The 25,676-nt window shown below is 48.2% G+C and overlaps 1 protein-coding gene across 2 annotated transcripts in view; it reads left to right on the top strand.

Moving 5' to 3' along the window:
- The window catches only part of GNAO1 (G protein subunit alpha o1), a 146,888-nt gene that overhangs the window by 78,037 nt on the left and 43,175 nt on the right, over positions 1-25,676 (top strand). For both annotated transcript variants that reach the window (XM_072872415.1, XM_072872414.1), the window contains exon 4: positions 18,984-19,144. In XM_072872415.1, coding sequence (XP_072728516.1) covers positions 18,984-19,144 — 161 coding nt within the window. The remainder of the gene's footprint in view (positions 1-18,983; positions 19,145-25,676) is intronic.

The following is a 25,676-nucleotide window of genomic DNA, read 5'->3' as shown; positions in this document are numbered from 1 at the left end:
GTGCCTGTGCAAGGTCTCTCTTGGGACCTTGTGCCTTCTCTGAGTCCTTGCAGTACCCAGAACTACATTTCTAACAGGGCTGAAGATGAGGATTTGGGTGCTTTCATGTACTGATGACACAAAACTGTTCAGAGAAAGTAGGGAATTTACTAAAGGGGGGTTGAAATGTTTGAATTTGGTAAGAGATGGTAACATCAGGGGAGCACACATCCTTCAGGAACCGAGAAGCTCTTTCCATTTGCACTGTGGCAATCCACGTCTGGGCACAGGAACTACCATTCTCACAATTTTCCCCACCCCCACAGCATCGCTCCATCTTCCAGCGTGACACCAAGGAGTAAGGAAAAGCACAGAAATGCCTTTTAACCTTCAGCCTCCATCAAATCAGGACTTCTTGACACGGTGCACTAGTGCATAATGCATAAGCACTTAGGGCACTCCCACCTCTTCCTCGCATGGAGAGGTTAATGAGTGAAACAAATTGTGTCGGGGGGGGGGGGGGGGGGGGCTGGATTCCTTTGGAAAGCTCCTCCCCCCTTCCAGAGCCTCTGGATTCGTCTTTCTTAAATAAACACACTTCAGAAATCTTTTGGAGTGTAAATAAGTCAGGGCAGCAGCAAGAAAGCAATTGCCAGTGAATAATTTGTAGAGCTGCTTGCAGCTGGCCCGTCCTCCTGGGGCCAGACCTGCTGGTTGGCAGTGCCCTGTTTATACCTTGTTGATCTCAGCGCATAAGCTCCTTCATTTAAAGAGGTTTCCATGATCCCCACTCATTTTTTTCCTCCACCCTCCCTCCCCTTTTTTGAGCTGTAATAGCCAAGACACTGTTGACTGCGAGTACTTCAAACAATAACCTTCTGAATGATTTAGCAACACAGCTCCTTCAATAACATGTTCCTCTTGGATGAAATACAGTCATATTTATGTAGGACAGAGGTTTTGGAATGCTATTAAATATACATGGCGAGCTGGCAGAGCAGCCATCTTCATCCGATATGGAGAGAGGGAAAAACAGCCTCTTCACAGCAGCAGGGAAATATTTACGAACACAGAAAAATCCTGCCAGTGTTCATTACCCCAGCTGGGGGATGAGGACAGCTAACATGAAAACGGAAAAGCTTATTAAATTACAAGTCCACCAGGCTGGCCTGGCAGGGTGGGATGGAGACTTTGGTGGTGTAGGTTATGCATGGGGTTTTTTCACTTGTTTCACAAGCCTCTAATGTTGGAGGCAGTTTTGTGTGGCTTCTCACAGAAATGAAGAAGGAAGAAGAGGAAAAAAACTTGCTGAGGTGCAGTGACAGTGGGTAGAGATATCACATCACACAAACTCTGTTTTGGGGATGGATGGGCAGGTGAAAGTAGCATGACTAAGGGTGAGGAGGGGGGAATTGGCACTCCCACGGAGGAAGCAAAGCTCGGTCCAGTGCATGGAAGTCGGGCAGAGAAGGGGACCAGCACCTGACACTGCAGCCCCAGAAGGATGCTCGCTGCAGAACGCGGTGCCTTAGGAATTTCTTATCCCTAACGCAGCAACGTGCAAAGCTTGCAGATGGATTTTGAAAGCAAGACCCACCAGACCCATGACAATAAACAGAAATCGGGTTGACACAACATTGTCCCCTGTAGACCATGACCCCTTTGGCTGAGACTCTAGAGGGAGGAGACAGACTCATCTCTTGGGACTTCAGCAGAGCATTAGCTACAGATGCAGCCAGATGATTCCTAGTCCAGCCAGACAGCAGAAGAGCTTTGCATGGAGCTAAAGAATGAGCCAAAACACAGGCAGCATGGGGCCCTGCTGCAGTGCCGGGATGATGGGCTGTGATGGAGGGGGACATGGGCCCACAAGTGGCATGTCCCCACTTTACCTCCCATGTCAAGGCTGGGAGCAGAGCTGCTAGAAAGCTCTTGTGCCACTTCCACATCACAGAGGGGCACGATTGCTGAAGACACGGCACCTTGGCACTGAAGGTTCGATAGCAGGTAACCATGAGAGTGCGTTCAGCATGAGCAAAAGGTCCAACAGGAGCAGCTGTGCTGACTCCTCTGCAATGTGGCACCAACGCAGTCACTGACAACCACCAGCCCTGTGTGTATTTGCTGTGCCTGGGGCCGGGGGAGCACTCCGCTGCCCTCCCTCCAGCTCGGCCGTGCTCTCCTGCACCACGGCACCATTCCCTGGCTCGTGAGCACTGGCAAGCCAGTGCTTCAGCTACACCACTAGCCTGGTGTCATTTGAAATGGCGGTGCCAAGGGTTGCCCTCTCCTCCAGCAATTTGGGCCAAGCCAGGATCAGTGTGTGCAAGGACAGATTGCTCAGGCGGGCTTTCCAGCAAGGAAGGAGAGCATCAGAGGAGGGATACAGGGCTGCTGAGCACACAGCATCCTTCCCCACCTCGGGGCTGACCTACTTTTCCCTTTGGTGAGAGGGGCCCAGTGCTGGCAGGAGAGATGCAACCCCGAGCAGCTGAGCACCCACAACCTTTGAAGGGCCCGTGGCACTTTTTTATGAGAGCAGAGAGGCATTTACAGCAGAGCCATAGCTGACCTCCAAAGTGTGCAAATTACTTTTTGCCTCCTTTAATATTCTTTGCGGTGTCCATGAGCTCTAGAAATGCCAAAAGCGCTGGAGTAGCTCCAGCTGAAACAGATAACTTGGTGTTATTCATTTGGCAAAGCAACCTTTTCACCTCCTGTCCTAAACTGTTATGCCTGGTATCCGGGCTGTTCAATAGCCTCTGCGTTTAACCCCAGCGGCAGCTGCCTCCCAGCTGTTTGCACGGTGGTGGCTCCATGGTAAATAAGTAGTTTGCACAAAGTTATTTGGGATCTGAAGCAGTAAGGAAACATACAATCTCTTTATTAAACTCACTGGGCTCTAGGTGGCAAATAACTTCAGCAATTCCCAAATGGCCTCAAAACGTAGAGGCTGCAGAGAGGCAAATTAGTCATTTTATGCTCTAAATACTTAATGTCAGTGCTAAAAATGAAGAGGTGGAAGAATGTCCTGAAGAAGCAGATCAGCATGCAGCCAAAAACAAACCCATCCTCATCTGGTGTAAATCGGCGCAGAGCAGCAGCAGAGCCAGCACAGCGATGCCGGTTTACACCCACTGCCCTGCCCAGAGCATCGCTGACCGAGCAGCGTTACAGGAGAGTGACCCATACGATGCTTGAAATGTTTATACTGAAAACCAACAGTCTCCTCTCGTTTCTGAACAAGCAGAGTTTGAAATGGAGGCAAAAAAGATGACTTCAAACATGCTGCCCGCTGACGGGCCCGGGGGACGTGAAAGACACAGCATGAGGCTTTTCTCCTTGGTGTGGGAAATAAGGAGGGGAGAGATAGGAAGCTGGCATTGCGGAAAGGAATTTAAAAAAAAAAATAAAGGACTGATGAGTACAGGCCTTGTACAGCCTTGAGAAGGATCAATGCGGCAGCTTTTCGACATGGGCTAACTGAGACAGCAGTAATGCGGACCGGGAACAGTGGAGCCCGCAGCTCTTGCCCTGGGATGGGCAAAGCAGGAGCTGCTCGGAGCCGACCAGTCCAGCCGGTGGGTATTGTACCCGTGAGCTTTGAGCTGGGAATGGAGCCTGGCACCAGGGCTCTTTTATTCGTTTGATTAGCTCCTTTTCCTTTGGCAGCTGAAAGGACGCTTGGCAGCACGAGGGCTTCGCATCTTGTTGAGCTGAATAGGAGGGAGCACGGTTTTGGCAGGGACAAAAGAACATACCACTGCTCCATCAATGGCCTCATTACTGAACGCTGAGGCTCGCAAGGAGCGGCAAAGAGCGATGGAGATCTTTCTTCTGGTAGACAAACACAGGTTGGAAATGCATTTCCAGCTTGACCTATTACTCTGAAGATATCAGCTCAAAGGGAAGTTGAAAGCTTGACAATTTTTATCTGTGGAGGAGATGTGAGCACATATTGTCTATCCCTGGGCTGTGGGTCTGGAAGCCAGCTTGTGTGTCTGTGTCTGTCGAGAGCAAGCAAGTGAGCTAAGCCATCTGAAGCAGAAGGGTGGCACAGAAAATTAAGGGGCAGGCAGGTTTTCAGGAAGGGGTTGGAGTGCCCTGGACTGCTCAACGGGTGCTCAGCACCTGATCATGTTAGGACCAAGGGTAGCAGCTGTATTGTCTCCTGTTCATGCCTCTTGAAAAACTAAAACAACACAAGAAATCAGCCAACGAATACTCTGAAGAGGTAGCTGGTCACCCAGCTGGCTGTATTTTAGCTCTCATTTATTCTGTAAATTTATTATAGTATAAATCAATACTATTTATTCATTCAGACATAATGACAAGACTGTCCATGCAGATGCTGTTAATAACCTGAGCAGATACATTTTTAAAGACATCTAGGTGAGAATTTTTAAGAAGCCGATAATAATGTATCCTGCAAAGTCTATTTTCTCTATTGTTAAGTCCAAGTGATGGGATTTTCAGGAACTTTCGTTGTTCCCTGTTGATAACAATCTACAGCCGAGCCTGGAGTGAATCAGGTTAGGTCAATACCAAGTGCTTTGGAAAATCCTAACCCCTGTATTAGTATTATGAACTATTTTGAGAGCCAGTTGTACAGAGGGTGGCACAAACCACACAATATATGTCATGTTGAAGTCGGGCTGAGCGCTTTGAAAGAGTATTTGCAAGTGAAAACTTGATGTGGTCTGTGGGAATCACTTCATGTAGAAGTGAAGTTCAGCCATGTAAGGATGAAGGTTACAGCAGTGGAAGGTGATCCAGGAACACCACAAAGGAGTTTAGGGCAGAAAATTATCAAGCGTGTGATACGCTCGGTGGGTACTTGTAAGAAGGAAGAACTGGGGACAAGAAGGTAAAATTGCTGTACTGGTTTTGATGCAAACATCCAAGTCCCCCGCTTTCCTGATTCTTAAAATCAAGTGTCGTCCCTGCTGGTCCATCCCCAAGCCCCAGGAGCTCCCAGTTGTCCGGGCTTGTCCCCACCGAGTGTCCCCTGGGAAGAGGGGGAGCAGAGTGACACATCAGCCTGGTCGTCCCCAGCTTTTCCAACAGCCCGTGCTTCCCTGCCCTCCGCTCTGCCGCTGGTGACTGCAGGCAGGCTGCCTGTTCACTCAGGCAGCATCTTCTCACGAGTCAAGGGAGGGTGACAAGCTGGCGATGCCTGTCGCATGCCCAGTTGGGCTTCGGCTCTGGGTGGGGAAGATGTGGTGGCAGCAGCCAGGTCTGCTGTACTTCCCCGCAGGCAGACTTCACGTGGTTGGCAACAGAAGCAGCCGTCCATCTCGGTGCCCAGGACATGGCAATGGGGGCCAAATTCCAGCCTTGCTCCGCTGTGGCAATTTGGGAGGAATTCCCTGGAGTTAAGATAAATTAAAACCATTTCAAGGAGGGGGAGTGAGAAGCAAACATCTTCATCTCAAAACTTGCTCAGACAGAGCTCTGCGTAGCATACCAAGATGAATAATAAATAGCAGTTGTCCGTCCACATGGATGGATTTGCTCTGCCCACAGCAGAGGGTACAAAAAAGAAGTGCGAGGGGAGCATTTCCCAGCAGCTCTTCCTCTGCAAACCTCTTGCTCACATGGTATTGATTGAGAAAAGGTACAAAGGAAAGACATTAGTTAAATAAAATGTTTTAACATCAGGCAGGATGTCAACGGCTGAGTTGTTCATCATCCCAAATAGTCTCTGAGGAAAAGGAGAGGGAGAAGCGCAAGCCCGAGGCTGGTTCCAGCCCAGGGCAGAGATCAGCACCAACACACACCGATGTCCTCTGTCCCTCCTGGCCACCCCAGGGGAATGCCCGGGCTCCTTCCCCTCCCCATGTCGGGAGCCCGCCCCTGGCATGGTGGAGCTCCGTGTCAGTCATGCTGCCGAGGAGCTGGGAGCCAGTTCCAGAGTAGCTCCTGACCCAACGCCTGTCAGGTTCCCAGGGCATCCGTGCCGCCTCCTGGGACATGGAGGCTGACTTGGCATCACGATCCCAAGCTTTTAGGCCTTCCCCTGAGACGCAAGGGAAAGGAAAAGCAGGGTGTCTGCAGGCAAGCGTCTCGGCTGGCTCTGGGGAGCCTCTCCCCTCCCAGTCTGATATCAACCCCATAAATGATCTCGGGGGCATTTTACTGCAGCAGTCACTTACATAAGGGCAACATGCACGTTAAATAGCACCGCGGTGGAGCCACAGACCTGCCCGCCTGCCCTTTTCAAGGGAGGGTGCTTTCAGACAGGGGCCACGGGTGTCAGCGGTGGGATGTGGGGGGCAGAGGGGTCTTTGCTTTCCCTGTGCCCAAAGCCTCAGGTCTGCTATCCAGGCAGCTAGCTTGAAGGGTCGTAAGGACGAAACCATCCTTGCAGCCATAGCGAAAAACTGATTCTGCAGCTTGGCTTGCACAGATATTCACATACCGCACAGCTCTGGAAACGTTAAAAAATAGTGAAAACATGTTTCTTTCTTAATGGGAAAGGCCAGAGGGTTGCTCCCGTGCTCTGGCACCTCCTGCCTCACTGCCCTAGCGTGTGGAGGGGAGGAGGCCGCTCCGGCAGTGGGAACCTGGCGTGGCTGAAATCAATAGCGTGCTGCAGCCCTGGCTGAAAAGCTCCTGGGACCCAGGAAGGCTCTGCCTCGGACAATGGATTATTTTTAACTAGCTCGAATCTTCAAACGCTGTAGCTTAAAAGAAGGGGAAAAGAAAAGAATAGCTGATTTGTGCAAGCTCCCCTGCTCCCATTAAGTCAGTCGAAGTGGTGCTGTGCATTTCAATGGGGGCAGGACTGTGCTTCTCATGAGATAAATTGCACCCTGTGCCTTTGCATGCTCCGTGCAGCTAGTCCTGGCTTGCTCAGCTTTGCTCTTTCCTGGCCCCCCTACAGACACCCTCCCTCCCTGATACGCTCCCCAGCAGATTTTTTTGTTGTTGTTGTCATTGAGCTATTCATTTTCCATAGGCTGCCTCCATTCCCGTGGCCTTTTGCAGCTAGGAGACAAGATGTTGCCTTGGAAACAAAGCCCCTTAGATGTTTGGAGTCTCTGGGATTGCTCTGTCTGCTCCCGAGTACTTTTAGGTTATTTTTATTAACCACACAAAGATGCAGCAGGCTCGTAGCCAAGGCAGAAAGTAGCCTTGGGAGGTGGAGGGAAGGCGAGCGTCTTACTGGCATCTCTCACTCCGCCGGGGATATTTTTTTGCAATGCACCACGGGCTGAACGCCTGTGAGAGAAATGGCATCTCCAGAGAGTGCTGCGCACACAGGGCTGTTCCTGGGGCTGGGGATGGCTGCAGGCAGGCAGGCAGGCAGAGCCGCAGTAGTGCCAGGGACAGAGAGGATCGCCGGGAGAGAAAAAGCAAAAGTAACAGAGAAGGGAAAGAAAAGAGGAACTAAGAATGGCAGACATTCGGGTTTGTGGGGGTTTCTCACTTTCCGACCGACCAACCAACCATGCTATGGAGGGACCACTGTGCACGCCGCTGCCAAGATGTACACGGTGGCTATAGGCCCGGCCTACTTATTTTACAGGAAATCAGATTTCCAGACCCATTAGACAACTGTGAAAATCTCTGCTCTGAGGTTTTATCAGCAATTCTGCTGTGTGCCGCAGAGCGCGTCGGGGGCAGCATAAACAGACCCCCAGGCTGGGCGGCTGGAGCACGCCAGCTCCTCCTGCCCCAAATCTGTCTGCGGGAGAAGTCTGACCCCTTCTGCAGGGGGGCTTTGGGAGGTGGTGAGAGGCTGCACTGTTCCCGTTTCCCCTTATCCGGAGGCATCACTGCGTGACACCACCAAATCCCGATTTCTCCGTGGAGAACATTTCGGAGTAGGCTTTTACTCCTTATTCTGCAAAGATGTAAAAAAAGAAACAAAACAAAAGCTGGTTAAAAGAAGCTCCCTAATCCCCTGCTGGTACTTGAAATACTTCCAAGCCAGGAAAAGCATTCCAGAAAAAAGTGAATATACATTATTTTCCAGAAAATAATCAGTACAGTATTAAGCCTGTGCCTTGTTACTCATGTCAACACAGTCCCCTGTACAACCATGAGGGAGGGATTCCAGCTGCAGTGGCTGCATGACTTGCAGAGCCAGGGAGGCTGGCACCAAGAGAGGGGGAGCAGCAGAGGGGAAGGGAGGAAAGCACTGAAATAGGCTGGGCCTGAGAGACAGCGGGTGAGGACTGGCAGCATCACACCCGCAGAGGTGAACACCACCAGGTCACAGCCGCGGAGAGGTTCAACCATGGTGCTTGAGATGTTGCAGCTATTTCCCTTCCCAACTACAGACAGGCGCTGGTGCCATCCCCACCATTTTGTGGGGCTCAAGGTGCTCTGCAATGGCAGCAAAATGTTTTAGGGTGGGACCTGCCCTATAATCCCATATGTATCACATAGGATTACACACAAGGGAGAGACTGCTGTTTTGTGGCATTTTCCATTATAGCTGAGATTCACAGATGCCCAGGCTAGCAAGATGCTCACAGATTTTCTTATCCCTTCTGGTGTATCCTCACCAGAGCAAGGAAGTGTGCCTCATCCTCGCAAGTGTCATAAGTCCCAGGCACTTTTTTTCCCATTGTTGCTGATTTTCATTGTCAATACTATGGGATGCCATGGTTACAGAGATGTAGGACTCATTCAGCTAACAGCAGGTTATGGGCTTTTTGTTTTTGACATTCTTTGATGCTATATTTGTGGCAGAAGAATAAATAATAAATACACACAACAGCATCAAAGATTTCTTCCAGGCCCCCAGCCTATTTCTGCCTATCCTTGTTAAGCCGTTATAAAGATATTTCTCTGCCAGCCTCTTATTTTACGGACTATCCTGTCCTCCAATGCTGCACCTGAGGTCCCATATATCCACTGTCTCTGAAAAGGGCAGTTAATAAAAGAAAGTTCCTGTTAATAGCCCTGAGAACGGCTTCCCCTGGAATGGCAATACTCACTTCCAACCCACCAGATTCCCCCTCCCTCCCCTCCCTCCTCTCTCACTTTCCCTCTTCTCCTTCCTCCTCCCATCCCCAACTCACCAAAGGGTTGGGGAACTTTCTTGACACTGTTGTAAGGAAAATATAGGACAATTTTTCTCTGCAGCAACCTGAAACAATATATAAGCAAATCTGTTAGTGTGTGAAGTGCCTCAGCTCTGGTAAGGAGGAACTTGCTGGGGGTTAGCCTCTGTAATCCCCGCTGATCAAAGGAAGAGATCCTCCAAGCCTGTTACAAGCACCTGAGTCTTGATTTTTCTGGAGATACAGCAGCACAGGAGAGATTTAGCAACAAATTTATCTTTCATCCACGCTGAACTCTTTCTAGGCAGCCGCAGATACCTCGAAGAACACTCTCATCCTCAGCCCCATCAGATGCAGCTTCCACTCCCAGCAGGACCTCAGCCAAATGCTCCTCCACCCCAAGTCTTAGAAATCCTGGTCCTCCCTGCAGAGAAGGGTTCACAGGCAGATGGAAATTAAGAGGGAGGAAAGCTAAACGAAGGTTGTAGTAATAATAAGTCATGGGCAAAACTTTGCTAACCAGCCACTCAATGAATCACATCTCATTTCAGCCCATCCCGTTCATGGCGTTAGTACGATGCCTCCTGAGACCACACACACCTCTGGGGTCACCCTGCGGCTCCGTCGCTGGTTGTGTGCAGCTGCAGACCAAAAAGCAAAAAGTTATCAAACCAGTGCAGGTGAAGGCAGTAAGCATATGCATTACTCAGGCAGCTTTCTTGAGTACCTGCGTTGGAACTGCTGCCAGTGACAATCCTAAAACGACCTCAGGTTTGCACACTTCCATTTGCACACTTCCGTTATCTCTTTTTATAGAGGTTCCGCAGAAAATATCAATGTGCAAGAGAGAAAGCTGGGTAAAGCAAAGCACTGCCATCTTTTCTGAGGTCCCTGTTCCCAACGTGCCCTCTCTGCCTGATGCAATGCTCCATTAGTTAATATTTAGCCAATTGCCGGGACAGCTCTTAAACCACAGTGCCAGCATGTCCTCTTCCCTGAGTACCTGTATTCAGGTCGTGTAGGTGTTGGACTTTATGTGCCTTGTTTTTTGCTCCTTTAAAGTCCAAGTCAAACCTAGGGAAAACCCCTTCATCTGCACTCAGCAGTGGTCATCCTGTAAGACATTTGGTGAAAGAGTACAGGACTGAAAACCAGAAAATTTGAGGTGGTGAGAATCCAAATTAAAACAGCAAATAAGCGATGAATGAAGGACTCCTGATAAGAAAGTTCTTGTTGTACTTATTACTAGACCTGGACAGAAATGTTTGATGAATTTGCTAAAAAACACAGTCTAAAAGAAACCAAAAACATTTGTAAAACCCAGACAAAATCTACAGGTAGTCATGGCCAAGAGGAAATTATGTGAAAATTTAGAGAATTTTTCAAAAGGATTTTGCATTCCTGAAAGGCCAAAGTGTTTTGTTTTCATTCATTTTTCCAATTTTTCATTTGGAAACAAATTTTTTGTTTGAAAATTGACCTACATTTAAAATAATAATATTGAGCCCCCAAATAACTTGAAACAAACCAAAATATTTTGGTAGAGCTCAAGGCAAGTGCTTTGGCTGGATGTGAAATGAAATTTTTCAGAGGATTTTGGGTCCACAGAAGAATGCAGGGGAACATGTTTGATCCAAGCTGATTTTTCACACCACCTAATTTTGCAGTTCTGCCACCAACTGGAAAATCCAGTATTCTTTGGCTACTGCGATACCTGCTCTCACACCAGCAATGCAAGAAATAATTTTGAGACACCCTGTCAGGCAGAAGGCTTGGGTATGGACACCAAACCCACCGACTGCTGTAGCTGTTTCAGTGGAGAGCAGTAAGAAATCCCTACCCAGATATCCCAATTATGGGTTACAGAGAAGAGAAGAAGCAACAGGGAACTGAAATTTAGCATGATTGGGGGGGGTGGGGTGGTGGTGGTGTGGTGTGTCCTCTCTACCTTGTCCTTTAAGTGTATATCTTCAACACAGATCACCAAGTAAAATAGGACCATAAAATGAAACAAGGCTCTTTCTGATTGAAACACCGTTGCTTTCTTCAGGGACAGATGACTGTAACCCACAGACTTAGTCCTTTGTCATACGAGGCTCTGATAAATCTGCTAGATTAATTGCAGAGTGGAGATTAGCACCCACCGTTCAGCATCAAGCTCCGAGCATTAAACTAATTATTAGGTTCCAGCGCTGCACGGCTTCCCAGCAGGAAGGCGCTGCCCTATAAATCATCATACACGAGCAGCATTTAGCCAGAGATGTTAAAAAAAATCTGGCTTTGTCCTGGGAATACTCCCACTATAGGGGCTGGTTTCCCTTTCTGTTCCAAAGACAAAACCCGTTTCCCCCACTGTGGTGGGAAAACTTGGAACGAAACCGTGTCCCCTCTGCCCTGCCACCCTTACGCAGTCACCCAGAGGGATGTCGGTGTGGAAAAATCTTAAAGACATTTGAAGAGTGGAAGATGTGCAGGCTAAAGCCATTGGGAATTCCCAAACCTGGAGTGGGTTCCTGGAGAATCGCCATCACTCCCACTCAGCTCGTCCTCAGCTATCCACTTTGCAATGAAGGTAAAATAGCCATTTATTTTACAAATGCCCGAAGTTGATGCAGCTTCCCCACCTGCTCTCCCACTGTGGGATATCAGGCATTTCCCTGCCGTTTACTGCAACACAAACACTCTAGTGCTGTTCCATTTTATGGACTTTTACCCAACAGACAGGATTTTACAGAGAGGAGAAGGGCAGTAGACTGCAAGGATTTTGTTCTCTCATCTTTACGTGTTTCCAGCCTCCTCCTCAGCACCGCGGCAGAGCACTTCCCTGCAGAGCATGAAGCCATGCGGCTAATGTCCCCCATCTGTGACTCTCTCTCTCATTCCCTCCCTGGTGGGCAGTGCTGTCTGTGCCTGCATGGCCTGAAAGTCGTCAGCGAGGGATGACGTTTGGGCTTGCAGGTCCTGTACCTAGCCCTTTTGCTCGGTGCTTGTAGGACAGAGGACCCATCAAAGCATCCTGCCCTCAGAGGGACGCTGGTGGAGTTTGCACTCGGTCTCTCAGGGATGCCATCTTCTTGAATTAGAAGTGACTGGGACAGAGTGCCATTTTCTCACCTTCCATTGCAGCTAGGGGGTCAGGACCTATTTTGAGACCATTTAATACGTGCTTTCTGGCTTTCCCGTCCATGCTTGGAAAAATCAGGTCAGCTATCCACCATGTTTGTCTCACCCAGAGCTCCTCAAGAACAGGGAGGACCCTCCCCAAGAACTAGGGGAGGATTTCCTAGAACAAAGCAAATTTTGGAAATTACTTGCCCTTCAGTGGCACCCCTCTTGCAGGTTGAGTTCTGTGTTGTTGGGTAGTGGGTTTTTTCCGCCTCTCTGGTGAGTGGAGTGCTATTTTCTACAGGACATAGGGCTGTAGGAACTCTTATGATGGTGGTGGCCAACTGGCAGCCCAGGGTCTTCATCCAGTCCATGCATTAGCCAGTCCCTGGATTGCCATAGTCAGTAGTCCAAGCAAACAGGAAATACTATTGTATGTGTGTTTCAGGAGGGGAAAAGAAGTTTATACCCACATAAGAGCTAGCAAATTTTATTTGCTCAGCTGCAGTATCATACGGAATGGGTAGGAATAAAAGTAGTATCAAACACAAAGCAATTGGCCTGCTTCAGAGCCATAATAATCTATAATATCAGTCCTGCTCAACATCTCCCCAAATAGGAAGCAGCAGACAGAAACTCAGCAGTAACAAGGTTTCAGGATAGAGATCCTAGACCAAGTACCAGACGCACAGAAGTTGTTTGGCCAAGACAGTCAGAGGTGATAGGACCATCTTGGCTCCAGAAGGATATGAAAACCAGGGCTTTACTAATTGCTAGCCAGACAGCACAACCTTGGGAGGAGAGATCTGCACGTCACCATGGCTGTCAGGTTATGTCGTCTGTACAAAATTGTCTGTCTGCCCGGAGACAGACAGCAGCCCTTTGGCATAGTACCCAAGTCAACCCACCTTTTTGTGAGCTGTTTTACACGAGCAGGGTAGAAGATGGCTAGCGTGACACTGTGGAAAGTCAACCATCTCTAACTTAATTTAACCATCTCTAACTTAGGCTTAGCTTTGCTGTATGATACAAATTGCTAGAGAGCACTATGCTGAGCTTTGCATTGGTGTAAAGCCTCTTTCCCAGACCACAGGGATCTGTGTCAGGAGCTTTCCAGATCCGCCGCTGATTAACGAGTGCAGACAGAGTGGATGTAGTCTGGGTGCCCACCTCGTGGTGTTCTCTAAAGGGATAGATTTGAATAAGTCACCAGATAAATAGTTTTTTACTAGCTCAGCACCTTCCAGGGTCTCTCAGATTGCATGCCCAGCAAGCCAAATGCCAAGCAGAGGTGGAGGGCCTCGGTTAAATGTTCTGAAGGTGGATGGAAGAGTGGAGGAGGACGGGAGAAGGTTGTCTCTGCTGTGATGCACAGCAGCTGCATCATGCCAGACAGATTTCCACAGATTTGGAGGTCAGCTCTGAAACACAGATGTGTGAGAAAGAGAGGGTGAGTGAGGGGGAGAGTCATATGTGTAGCTATTTATTCAGCATCTACAAAAACTCCTGTGGACTTGGAGCTGGGCCCTGGATGTCTCTGGAAGAGGCGTATTCACCAGCTCTGCTTTGTTTCCAGAATTCATTCAGGCTGCAAATGCCATGAAAATAATTGGCTTTTGCTGTGATGCAGCCACACTTCAGCTGTGAAGCAGGGTCCAGGTTTCTGAGATGCTCTCTAAGGAGGAGGAGGAGGTTTTCAGTTCACGAGCCATGTTCTGCCCCCAAGTTACGGGACCTTGTTTCTCACTGAAGTAGCAGAGGCACGTACCGCTCTGCCTCGAGGTCAGGATCTGGGTCCCCCAAGAAGGTCCCCCTCCAGGGACATCCTTTGTGGATGCTGGATGCTTTCAAGACATAAGTTTCCCCCCAGGTTCCTGGCTGGTGATGGCCGCTACTCTTTTCAGCTGTGCACTAGTTGATACAAGGTTGGCTTGCTGATAACTAGTACTGTGCCTCTGATTTGTCTTGCACCACCAGCAAAATGCAATGCTTGTCTTTTCCCCCCACTGCATAGATTTTCTGAAATGTTCTGGGATGCAGCTTTGAGTACAACCAGCAACCAAAGGAAATTGCCCCAGTGTTAACCTTTGAGATAGGCAGAGTGACAAGTATGATTAATCAGAGTAAATAACAGCAAAAATGATATTTACTGGGATTTAGTTTACCAAAAGGAAAGCACGGTACAATATGGCACACTGGGTCAGCTCTCCTGTGGGTGTAAGTGCAGCTCTATAGGAGTTAGCAGATTTGTACCACATAGCTTCACATAAGGTTTTGTCTTTCCTTTAAATTCTCCTCTTCCAGAAAACGATTCCTTTTTGAAAAAAGAAAAAAAGTCCCTTAATTAAGGTCCAGGCAACTTCAAGGGATCAGAGCCAGGATTTACCCTGGGATGGTCAGAGAGATGGGGACCCGAGTCCCACTCCAGTGCCACTCTACAGCAGACAGGGCAGGAGCAGCTCTGCTGGTACCTTCGTGGGCACAGATGATGGCTGGTGGTGAGGAACAAATAATTAGGGGTGATCTATATCTGCATGATGAAAACAACTAGCTTGCAGAGACAAACGTGACTGCCAGTAATGTCAGGCTGCTAGGAAGAGCCCCTCTCCCTTCTAGCAAGCTAACAAATTAATTTGGCTATCTGGCTGTTACAAGCAAAGTCACAAGTTTGCTTGCTGAGCGCAGCCTGTGTGCTTGGTGACAGTGACATATGGGAGACAATTAAATAACTGCGGTTATGTTCAGGTTAGTGAGAAAACAGATCCCCTTATGAACTGGATTTATACCATGTGTCTGGTGCAAAGATAGACACGAAACCCAGGGTTAGAAAAGAGACACGCTGACTTCCTGCTAAGTTTACAAGCTTCTTGTTCACATCTGCCTATGGATTTCACTATCCTATAAAACCCCACCCTGCCCTGGCCACTGTCATATAAAACCCCACAGAGCCCTCTCCATTCCCGACAGGCGTGGAGATTTCTTCTTTAACAAAGGGTTTTTGGTCTGTTGGCTTGATGGCTAAAGCCTGGATGTGTAATTTGCCATCCCAGGGTTTCTGAGCTCAGCTGCTTCCCCAAGCCAAGGCAAGCCCAGCCAGCCAGCTCCAATTCCCCTGCTGTAGGTGGACACATTCAGTATTCAGGAGTGACACAGAGCTGAACAAATTCCGCTCTCGGTAACAAACAGCCCAAAGGCTATCAGCTCGGGGGTTAGGGTTTGACCCGCTATGGAAAATGCAAGCCATTGGGAAGTGGCAGTGGGACGCATGGGCAAGCTGCGGGGATGGGCTGGGATGCTCCTACCAGATAAGAACCAGCCTGAAGGAGACCAGGCCAGCCCCTTGCCTTCCTCCCAGCCAGCTTGCACCGAGGGGACGGACGGGAGACAGAGCAGCTGGGGAAAGGCAGAGGCAGCAATGGAGGAAGCAGCCCTGCACCATTTTGTGGGTCCTTTCAGCAGTCCCAGGGGCAGAGCGCTGCCTATTTTTAGCTCCCGAGGTAGCTGAAATACCATCGTGATATTCATTAACGAAAACCCTGTCGGATGGGAACTGCAAGGCGGGGGGGTGCGGGGGCTGGTTGGTCTGGTTTGTTTTGCTTTATTTAATTGCTGGCTTGAGTACAGAGGCAGAGCGTGGCAGGAGGCTCGTCTCCTCTCACCTCGGGAAAAGCGGGAGCGCCAGACCGGGGGAGGCGGGAAGGGAAAAGTCAATCAGGCAGTATTTAAAAATCTACCTGCTGGGCCCAGGGGGGGCTGGAGATTTTAATGTCATTCCCAGCTTGAGATGCAGCCTGGAGAGTGAGAAAAGAAAGGGGTATCTTCTCTTCTTGGATCCTTAATTGCTCGTTAAATCGTCTAACAAATGCCTAAACTCCTGGATGGCCCCATGCTCCTTGACAGAGGGGCTTCATCCTTGGCAGGGGGAAGGAGTATTTGTAAAAATACTCATTTCACCTGCTTTTTCTGGGTCTATAAAATTGGGACTTCAATGCTGCATTCTGCAAAATAAAACTAAGTCTGGAATATTTTTATTAACATTGAGCAGGAGCAATAAACTTTCCTATGAGCCATTCCCCTGCTCCAGCCTGTCGACTCTCGGTCTGCCCTGCAGCCAGCCTGCACTGAGGGAGGGCAGCCTCTCCCATCCACAACAGGGACCTCTGGTGACTGCAGAGGAGCATGTACCAAAACAATCCCCTGCCCTACGAGCTCAGCCCCACTTCTGGCCCAAGCAGACCTGATAACCACAGCCAGAGATGTCTGTCCCTGGTCACTCCCGTTCTGCACTGTCATCACTGTTCATCTATGTCTTCTGCTCAAACCCTTTTGCGTTGGGTCTTGAATCACAGGGGACTGTCACAAGTCTCAGTAGTGGAAAAGGTGAGGCAGCTATTTCCCAGCACACAAAATGTGATGACTGTGCTGTTCCCTCTGATGCTTTGCAGAAAGCAACATGCGGTTAAATCCATAAAGCTCAGAAGACCAGACCCTGCCCATAACAGCTGGAGAGCTTCAAATGTGCTTTGCCATCACAGACAGATGGACAGATCTGTGACTTACACCTATAATCCCTGCCCAGTAGTCAAGATAACATACGAAAGACCTCCTTCCTACCTGACTGAAAGCATGGATGCTTTTTCTGCACCACCCATGCACAAATAATGGAGCCACGCCAGACCACAGCCCCAAGCAGACTGGCCATTAGCAGGTTTTGCGTTATTTAGAGTCTGTGAAAAGAGCAGAATTACAGCTCCAGCAGGGCAGGCAAACCGTACTGATGATTTATGGATATTCACTGAGCTCACAAAGCACTCCGGGGCAGAAAACAAGCTTTTGAAATTAACTGAACTCTTCAAGGTTCTTCGTTTGTCTTGGCCTTGAGGTGTGAGTCACCAATACTATTTCTCCAAAATGAGCAGAGTCTGTACGGAGGGCTGGGAGGATTCCTTGGCACTAAAATATGAAGTTTGGTATTCTGCAAGAAAGGCTTTATGTTCATAAAGTCTTGAAAGCATAGAGACTCCACGCCATTAAGTTTTATGGGACAGTGTCTTCATACAGCACTGAGACTTCTTCAGCCTGTAAAGACTAGATGTTCAGGGGACTTGAGGCTCTTTCTCTGAGCATTGAAATCTCCACCAGCTTCAGTCTCCAGTGCTAGCGGCTTGGTGCCCTGCGATTTTTCAACAATTTCAGTGTTCAATACAGAGAGGCTGCAGAGCAGTTTTGATCCTGGCCATGCAGGCCATGTCATATACTTTGTCATTCCCACCCATGCAATTAGGTTATTGTGGTGCTCTGCAACATTGGCGCTCCTCCACTTCTAATTGTACCCATGACCTAAGAAATAATCTGCTTGCTTTGCCACAAAACCTGTAACACCTTGTCCCCAGTGCTCAGGCAGTATCCAGGGAGAGCAACCCATTCAGCAGTTGGGCTGTTCCCATCATAGCTGCTAAATCTGAACATCAGACAGGATCATCAGCACCACCTGGCAGGGCAGACAAACAGGTCAGAGCCTGTTGTAGCCAGGAAGGATGTAGGAGCTCCTCTGGCAGGCAATGTGCAGGCTCCCCAGGACCTGCACACCCAACTGTGGGTGGCTTCGTGCTCATGAGACAGGTTGCTGTGATGGACAGGGGTTGTTTGTCCATGGGACAGTGACAGCAAAGTGTGGGCACTGCCTGCACTCCCCATTGCGAGACTCATGTTTCTGGTCAGTGTTTGCTGATTTAGACCAAACACCCTGGAAGACAAAGACTTCCACCTGTGTTTGTGCAAGAATGAGTTCTATCTAGCAGACGAGAGAAAAGGTAATAGAGCAAGGAGGTTATCTTCACTAGTTTGCTGTAAGCACACATAAGGAATAAGAGCTCCTCTTTTCCAATTAATTATAGCAATAATAATTGGTTTTCTTTCATCTGGTAGAAATATGAGACTTTTCCAAAATTTTCAAAGCAGTGAAAGAAAAGCTCTGCAGATTAGCCAACACCCCTGGGGTTTCAGGAGTCTGTGGGGGGTGTGGGAGATCCACTTACTGCAAAGCAAGCAGAGAGGGGTCATGAATTTGGGTGTCCTGCTTCACAAATGAGTGAAGCATCAGCCACTGTGGACCATTACAGTAGAGCTGAACTCAGCTATTCCAAGGCCGTCTAGACGTTCCCATCCCAAATCTGAGACACCTTCCGGACCCGAGTTGTGTCAAAACACTATCCTCCAGGAAAAGTTGCTGTTCCAGCGAATCACCAAAAATGATTCCATCTGAAAATGGCCAGCTGGCCCTGCCCTCACTGCCATACTCCTTAACCGTGGGAGATTCCTCTCCCTCTGAGTCAGAAAGCACAACAGCCAGCCAAGATGGTCTGTGTTAACATGAATTAGCCCCTGTAGCAGGGGCTCAGCAAAGAACAAGAATTCAGGAAAAGCAATAAACCAGAATCTGAAAATAATTGTTTCTGGAGCCCTTCTGCTGTCCTTTCTGATACAAACTGCCCCTACTTCAGCAAGGTTACACACTCAGTTAAAACAGGTATTGTTGCAGGATACGCGTCACTGCTAACAATTTAAAATATACTTGTACATATATGAATTTCCTTCTGTTCCCAAGAAGCTCCACACATACGCAGTGCCAACTGGTTTGTCTGCTGAACAGAAATATTTGTTGACAAGAGGTGGATTGCACAAATAACCTCTTTCCTTGTGGCTTCCTTGCTCCATCCTCCTTTTGCCCTTTCTGCTGGATCATACGGTGTGGATCCTAAAGCCCCATCCTGAGAAATGCAGCCTCTTTACTCCTGACAGTTTGGTAAACTGTTTCTGAAATCTCTGGCTCCCAATTCTGCCCTGAGCATCTATGTGACCTCTTGTTTCTTTCCTCTGCAGGCTGATGCCAAGATGGTCTGCGATGTCGTAAGTCGGATGGAGGACACAGAGCCCTTCTCTCCAGAGCTGCTGTCAGCTATGATGAGACTCTGGGCAGACTCTGGGATCCAAGAATGCTTCAACCGGTCCCGGGAATACCAACTTAATGACTCGGCCCAATAGTGAGTATCCCTGTCCATAGTCTTTTGTGTTAAGAAGCTGCATTTGGGCTTGTTAAAGTTTTAACTAAAGTTAATGACCTCATAGCAGTGGATCTGAACATGGTATTGCTTACAGATTGGGATGCATGTTGTGTCACAGGCTGCTGCAAGGCAGAAAGGATCAGGCAGGACATTCGTGTCCCCTCTAGCCAGCCTGGGGTCAGGTCCATGACCCTAAGGCCAGGTTCCCAAACTCCTCCCAAACTGCTCAAGGTAGGTTTCTACAAACATGGATCTAGTGAGCAGAGGCAGACCAATCCGTGGATGTGGCTGATGGCTTCTTCAGTTGTCTGATAGATTACAGAAGGGTGTGATCACCTGCTTTGTATAGCAATACAGCTCTTGGGTTTGCTTTTTTTGTAGTCATACACTCTACTGATAGGCGGCTGGATTACAACCAAGGGTAACGGACATCTTTGCTTTTACAGTGGCATTGTGTTATTCTCATAATACGGTCGGTGGCATCTCTACCATTAGGGACCACATCCAGATTTTTTTTAATGGTGATTGTCTGAATCTATGGCTTTGGTTCATTCCATCATAAGGACAGGACATCTACCCATTAAACGGCTGCTCTGGCTCTGAAGAAACATTGAGTGCCTCCCCAGTTTCAGTTCAGACCCATTTCTAATGATAATTCATCCAATCTGTTTGCTTCCACCTAGGCAAGGAGGCTAAAGCTTTCCATCCCATAATTTCAATTGCAGCAGCTGTTGCAGTCAGGCAAAATTTCCCCTGGCCCTGTACTGTGTCTTGGGCAGTAGTCGGTAAAACGTGGTTAAGTATACACACAAGGAACAAGCAAACACGGAGTGATCATTTCCTTGGTTATACCCTTGGTGGTCAGGGAAATAGAGGCTTCCCCAAATGGTGACAAGGGAGTGCTATGTCCATGCTTTTGGCTTTCACAATATCCCATGTCAACAAGTTCACCAGCTGACTCATGCACTTCTGGAGTTGTTATTGCGTGTTTGGCGTCTCTACTTAAGCTTTTCCTGGATATCTATCAAAACACAAACCCAAGCACCGGCGTGGCTGATGGTTTTGTCCTGTGTGGTGGGCCTGATTGTCCCCAGTCTGCACCAGCTCCTCCCATCCAAGCTGGCAGGGCATTTAGGGAGTGCAGGATTATTTCTGCTCTTGTGGTGCTGCAGCAGAAGGCGAGTGATGACACATCACTTGGCATTGACCGAAAACCAAATGGGAAACCTGCAGATGTGTGGTTGGTGTCACAGCATTCTATCCAACCATTTCTCACCACGAGCGACTACATCTCAGTGATGATCTTGACATTATGCTGCCTCTTAATCACTACTAGGTGGACATCTATGTTTAATCTACATTTCATTGCCTGTAACAGCAAAATCTGCCTTCTCTTGCCAGCAATGTTTTTTTCACAAAAGAGTTTGATGGCATAAACTTACCTTTAGAGATATAAATTATATAAAATGCTGGTCCTAATTGCATTACAACCTTGTGGAAAATTCTTCAATTGTTTTAGAGCCAATTACCTTGAGGAAAGTAGTTTGATTTTCCTTCCATGCAAGATAGCAATTGAAAATAATAAGCATAGCCCTCCCAATGTGACCAGCTGCTGGGTAATTCATCAGCAAGAGCTCTGAAACCACAAGCAGTTTCTAGACATCAACTGAAGAGTCTCTGTGCTGTGGTATTCACAGCAATATCAACATGTGGTTGCAGCCCAGCAAAATGAATTTTGGTGTCTTTAACAAAATCTCTTGCATCCAGAGGAGGATGCACAATCCTCCTTGCCACGGGAGGGCTGTGCTGCCTCTCTCCTTAGCCACGCTGTGAATTGTGCTGTGGCTGAACACTTGTTTTCTCTGGGCTAGGTCAGATGGTGAAGCTGAAAATAACAAAGTCCTTTGCATTTACGGACCTGCTGCCATTTAGGACCCTCTGGTGGTTCCGTCACCAGGAGCAGAACTGCTGTCACAGGGCAGGGCACTGTAACACATCCTGCTGCACCTCTAGGCCCTGGTGCCATCGCACCAGATGGTGATGCAAGTGAGAGCTCATTTGGCACTTACTCACGCCCAGTGGACTCCCAGTGAAAAGAGGCATATTTCTCATTTAATCCTTAATGCTTTGGGGTTGTTTTCTTCTGCATGAGTGAAAGATTTGAGACAGTTTTCTACTTCCCACCCTCCCCCCCCAGGAAAGGGTTTGTCTTTATTGACACTGATATTGGATTTAAAACACTAGCAACTACAAAATGTGTTTTCATTAGAGCTGAGAAAAATAAATTCCAGACAAGAACTGAATCTGAACTTCCCCAAAGTTTGAAAAACAGTGACGGGCAGTGAGCTGGACTAGCATCGCTCTTATTTCAGGCTTCTCTTGGTGTTAAGCCATAGGGACTAGTGTTTTGCTGGCAGGAGGGAAGTTTGCTGCAGGAGTCAGAGATTGCACTCCATGGCTGCTCAGCACATGTCACAAAGCCTGAAGGCACCAAGTGACCAGGTCCTGTCATGGCCAGCATGGGTGGGACCTTCAGGAGTGGTCTAGGCACTTCCCTTCACCCTAGAAACCACCCACTGAATGCCCTGAATGCTTTTCAGAAACCCCCCTCCACTGCCTGGCTATTTCTAAGGAACCACCACTTGGGCTTCTCCAAATCAGTGCTGCTGTTGTCCTACATTGCTCTTCCAGTGCTTTACCTTGAGTTTTTTTAAATGGCTTGAACAACAGGCCTTCTGTTTCGGCCCCTGGGAGACCAAGTCACAGGCTAATCAACAGCCTGCAAGAGCTAGCAGCATGGCTTTTATTAGTCTATCATTAATTTAACTGAAAATAGATGTAATATTTTGTATTAGCCTAAACAAGAGTGAGTAATAGCTCTTCTCTCCTATCAAAGATGGGCAGGAGCGCATTGCTTTCTACTCTCCTATGCATGCCTGCCTAACGGTGTGGACTTCCCTGTAAAGCTTTGCTTCTTTTAGGCTCTACAGTCAGCCTGTCCTTAGCAAGGATTTCATAGCTACTGTGAAGGAACAGTAGAAAACGGCACTTTTGCAAAGAAAAAACGTGACCGAGGAAGAGGAGACGTTCTGTAATGGGCCTCCTGTGTCTTGGACAGCAAAAAGTAAAACCATAAGGACAGCAAGAGAAGGGAAGAGAGTAAGATGTAGCAGTTGGTTTCATCTTTTTTCATTACTGCATTTTTTCATCGTTCCCTAAGGCAAATTTACGGGTGGGTTGAGTTCCACATTCCTAATCTCTTATGTTTTTATTCCTACATTGTCTCCTCTTCCTTTCTTGTCTCCATGCCCAGGAGCTAAACCTACCTCTGATCATCAAAGAGTCTGGGCTCTGCTGATGTCTTTTTCTTCTCTAGCCAGTTTCTGTCTGTGGAAGCACATCTGTGACTCACATTTTGCTTTCAAAATCAGCAAAATAGAGGTTTCCAGCTGGTTTCCTTAATCTCCTACTTTTGTTCTGATTTTAAAATTGTCTTGTGTTTCCTAGCCTCGAGTTCCTAACTAGCCTGGTCAGTGGAGTACAGTACATAGGGCAAGTGTGATCTTAAGCACCCAGGGATGGCGACCTGCTTTGAATGGCCTCCAAACTTCAGGGGGGGAATGGAGCAGACGGAGCATCCACACGAGCACTGGTTTTCCATGTGCATATCCAAACAGGCACAGGCCCTGCAAGATGTGTAGGCAGAGGCAGTTTGCAAGTACACAGACACAAAAAAGCCAGAATCCATCTCAAGTTATTCTTCTCCTGCTTCCAAGTACATTGAAAGATCATTTGATAATGCCAGGGCTGTGAAACTACCGTGAAAATGCAAAATATTTTAGGCCTGCATTCAACCCATCCATCTTCACACATATCAGAGGTGTCAGGGCTAGGAAGCTTGTTGCATTTGGCTCTCTCCATAGGGAGCGAAGGGAGGGAGAGATGCCTCCGGAGAGGGATACAGAAAGATGCATTTGTGTCTGCTGGTCTACCATAGCTAACTGCAGCCCTGACATCTCAAGTCTGTGCCAAATACCAAGCCCAAACTGGACAACACTTTGGTTGCTCCATCTTCAAGAACTCCTCTGGCAGTGCCTTATAGAAAAGTGGCACCAGACTCAGAATAAAATACCACAGTGCCTTCCTTCTCACCCTATCTCATGTGGGACTATTTTCTGATCTCTTTTCCTTGCAAAAGAATTGTCTTTGCATGATGGTATCACCTTCCCTACTGATAGTTATTGCATTCCACATGCCAACACACACTTTGCATTGAGAAAACAGTTAGGAAAGTAGAGCCAGATGTTGTTGTGATGTGGTGAACGCCTTCCAGCCTGAGCCCCGACAAGGCAGCATTGGAACAGGCTGCCCAGAGAGGCTATAAAATCTCCATCCTTGGAAATAAACACTGAGCTGCTTGAGCTAACTTTCAAACTGAATTTAACTTTGAAGTTGGCCCTACTTTGAACAGGGGGATTGTCCAGATGAACTCCAGAGGTCCAATCCAAACTGGCACTTTTGGGTTTGTCTTTTGGTTTTTCCCCCCTCGCTCTTTCTCTCATGACACTGGGTTGAAAAGGGAGAAGGGGTCTTCAGGGTTGCCTGCAGTCTCCTGTTCCTAGCCATGCAGGACCATGCAGCTCTATGATAATGCCCACATCCCGCAAGTCCCATGGTCTAAACGTTTGCCTTGCTGGTGCCTTTTGCCTTGCCTTGCCTTTGCCTGGCCTTGCCTTTGCCTTGCCTCATCAGCAAAGTGTTTTGCCTTGCCTTGCCTTTGCCTTGCCTCACCAGCAAGGCAAATGTTTAGACCATGGGACTTGTGGGACGTCGGCTTTATGCACGACTGTCAGGACATGGTCCATTTTAATGAGCTGCAATTGTTGCTGGTGCTCTCAGACTGAAGAAAGAAAAATTATAGGTCAAGGTTTTGCATTAATATTCCCATCAGGTGTGTAGATTCCATTTTGTCATCACAGCTTTTGCGTTAGAATATGGTTTTCTGCGCACCCGTCTTACTCGTGCCTGTCACTTGCACTCCCTTGCATTTAATTGGAGGGACTAGCAGCATAAATGGAACAATCCAATTAATTGGGATGACTTGCGTTGTGCCGTTTATTGAAAAACCCACCTTTGTGTCTTGGAGCTGAAGCACCAATAAAGCAGAAAGGGAAAACACATCACAAGCAGAGATGTAGATACATTTGTCTGAATTTATGGTTTAGTTTACCCCTGTAAGTAAATATGCCCACCAGCTTTGAATAATTAAGTTCCCCCTACGATAAGCAAAACAAAACAGCTCATAAAGGCTGGTTGACTGGAATCGCCAGCCTTACTCAGTTCCCACAAATGAGATGCAAATAGATTTCCCAGGAGGAGCAGCTCTGCGACGTCTCGTGGTGCCAGGTCTGGAGTAGGGCTGTTTCTGGTAAGTGCGAGGTGAGGGAGACAGGGGCAGGCTGAGTATCAGCCTGTTAGAGTCTAGCAGGGCTTGGTCTTGGTAGAGGTCTCAGGCTTTGTTATTATCCTCATAAATTAAGGAATCACTATCATTATATGGCTACACCTAGGGCTGAGTGTGAGCTGGAGGAAGGGCATAACAGGAAAGATCTTGTCTTTGAAATCAGGTGGATGTTTTCCAGCATCTCACCCTCAGTCTTCATCCACCTGGAGACCCAATTTCACCAAAACTGGGTGCAGTCTCTCCACAGACTGCCTCCGTTGGCCCAAAGCAGGGTGGAGACCACGTCACAGTATCTCACAGGTGAGTGTTAAGCAATGCTCACCTTCCTATCCCAACAAACACTGCCAGAAGATTTTGAGGACTGAGCTTCCTCACCAGAAAACTCGCTTACAAGCAGAAGAGCGGAGTTCTGCAGGGCTCTCTGCATAGCACAGCTCCATCATAAGACATTGCCACTTCTTACAATGCCCACCCCACTTGGCCCCTCTCAGACACCGGCACAGAGGAGGCACCACCAGACCTGCTCTCTCCTGGGGCACAGCCTCTCCGCAGGGGAGAGGCCACTCAGAAGCTTAGTCCCAGAGCCAAGCTCTTCCCTTTACCCTTTCCAAGCCACACGTGCAAGTCATCGGGGAAAGGGGGAACTGTCTCAAAAGACATTTCCTGGCTGGAGCTCATGCAAACTCTAAAGAAAATGAAGGAGAAGGAAAAGCAGGAGGTCCTGTCCCTTGTGAACACCTGGTTTCTGAAGGACTATATCCCCTCTCAGTCTATGTAAAGGTGTCTGAGATGCCATCACCCGCCCACTTAACTTCTTCCATGAAGAGGCAAAGCTACAGAGCTGGGCTTTAAAGCAGAGCTTGCGGCAGCACCCAGCAACTTGGGAACATCCAGGAAAGCGTTCACCAGCTGAACCAGAGCTCCGGCACTTTGCTCACTGCCTTTCCATCTTAACTAGCAAATTCTGCAGCCAGCTCCACTAAAAACTCAGCACCTCTTTAGATGTGGACCTTGCAGGCAAAAACTGGTGGTATAGTGCTGTCACTT

The sequence above is a fragment of the Ciconia boyciana genome, chromosome 9, assembly GCF_034638445.1.
Source record: "Ciconia boyciana chromosome 9, ASM3463844v1, whole genome shotgun sequence".
NCBI lineage: Eukaryota > Metazoa > Chordata > Aves > Ciconiiformes > Ciconiidae > Ciconia > Ciconia boyciana.
The sequence above is the reverse complement of the archived record's forward strand: the minus strand, read 5'-3'. Positions and strand labels throughout refer to the sequence as shown.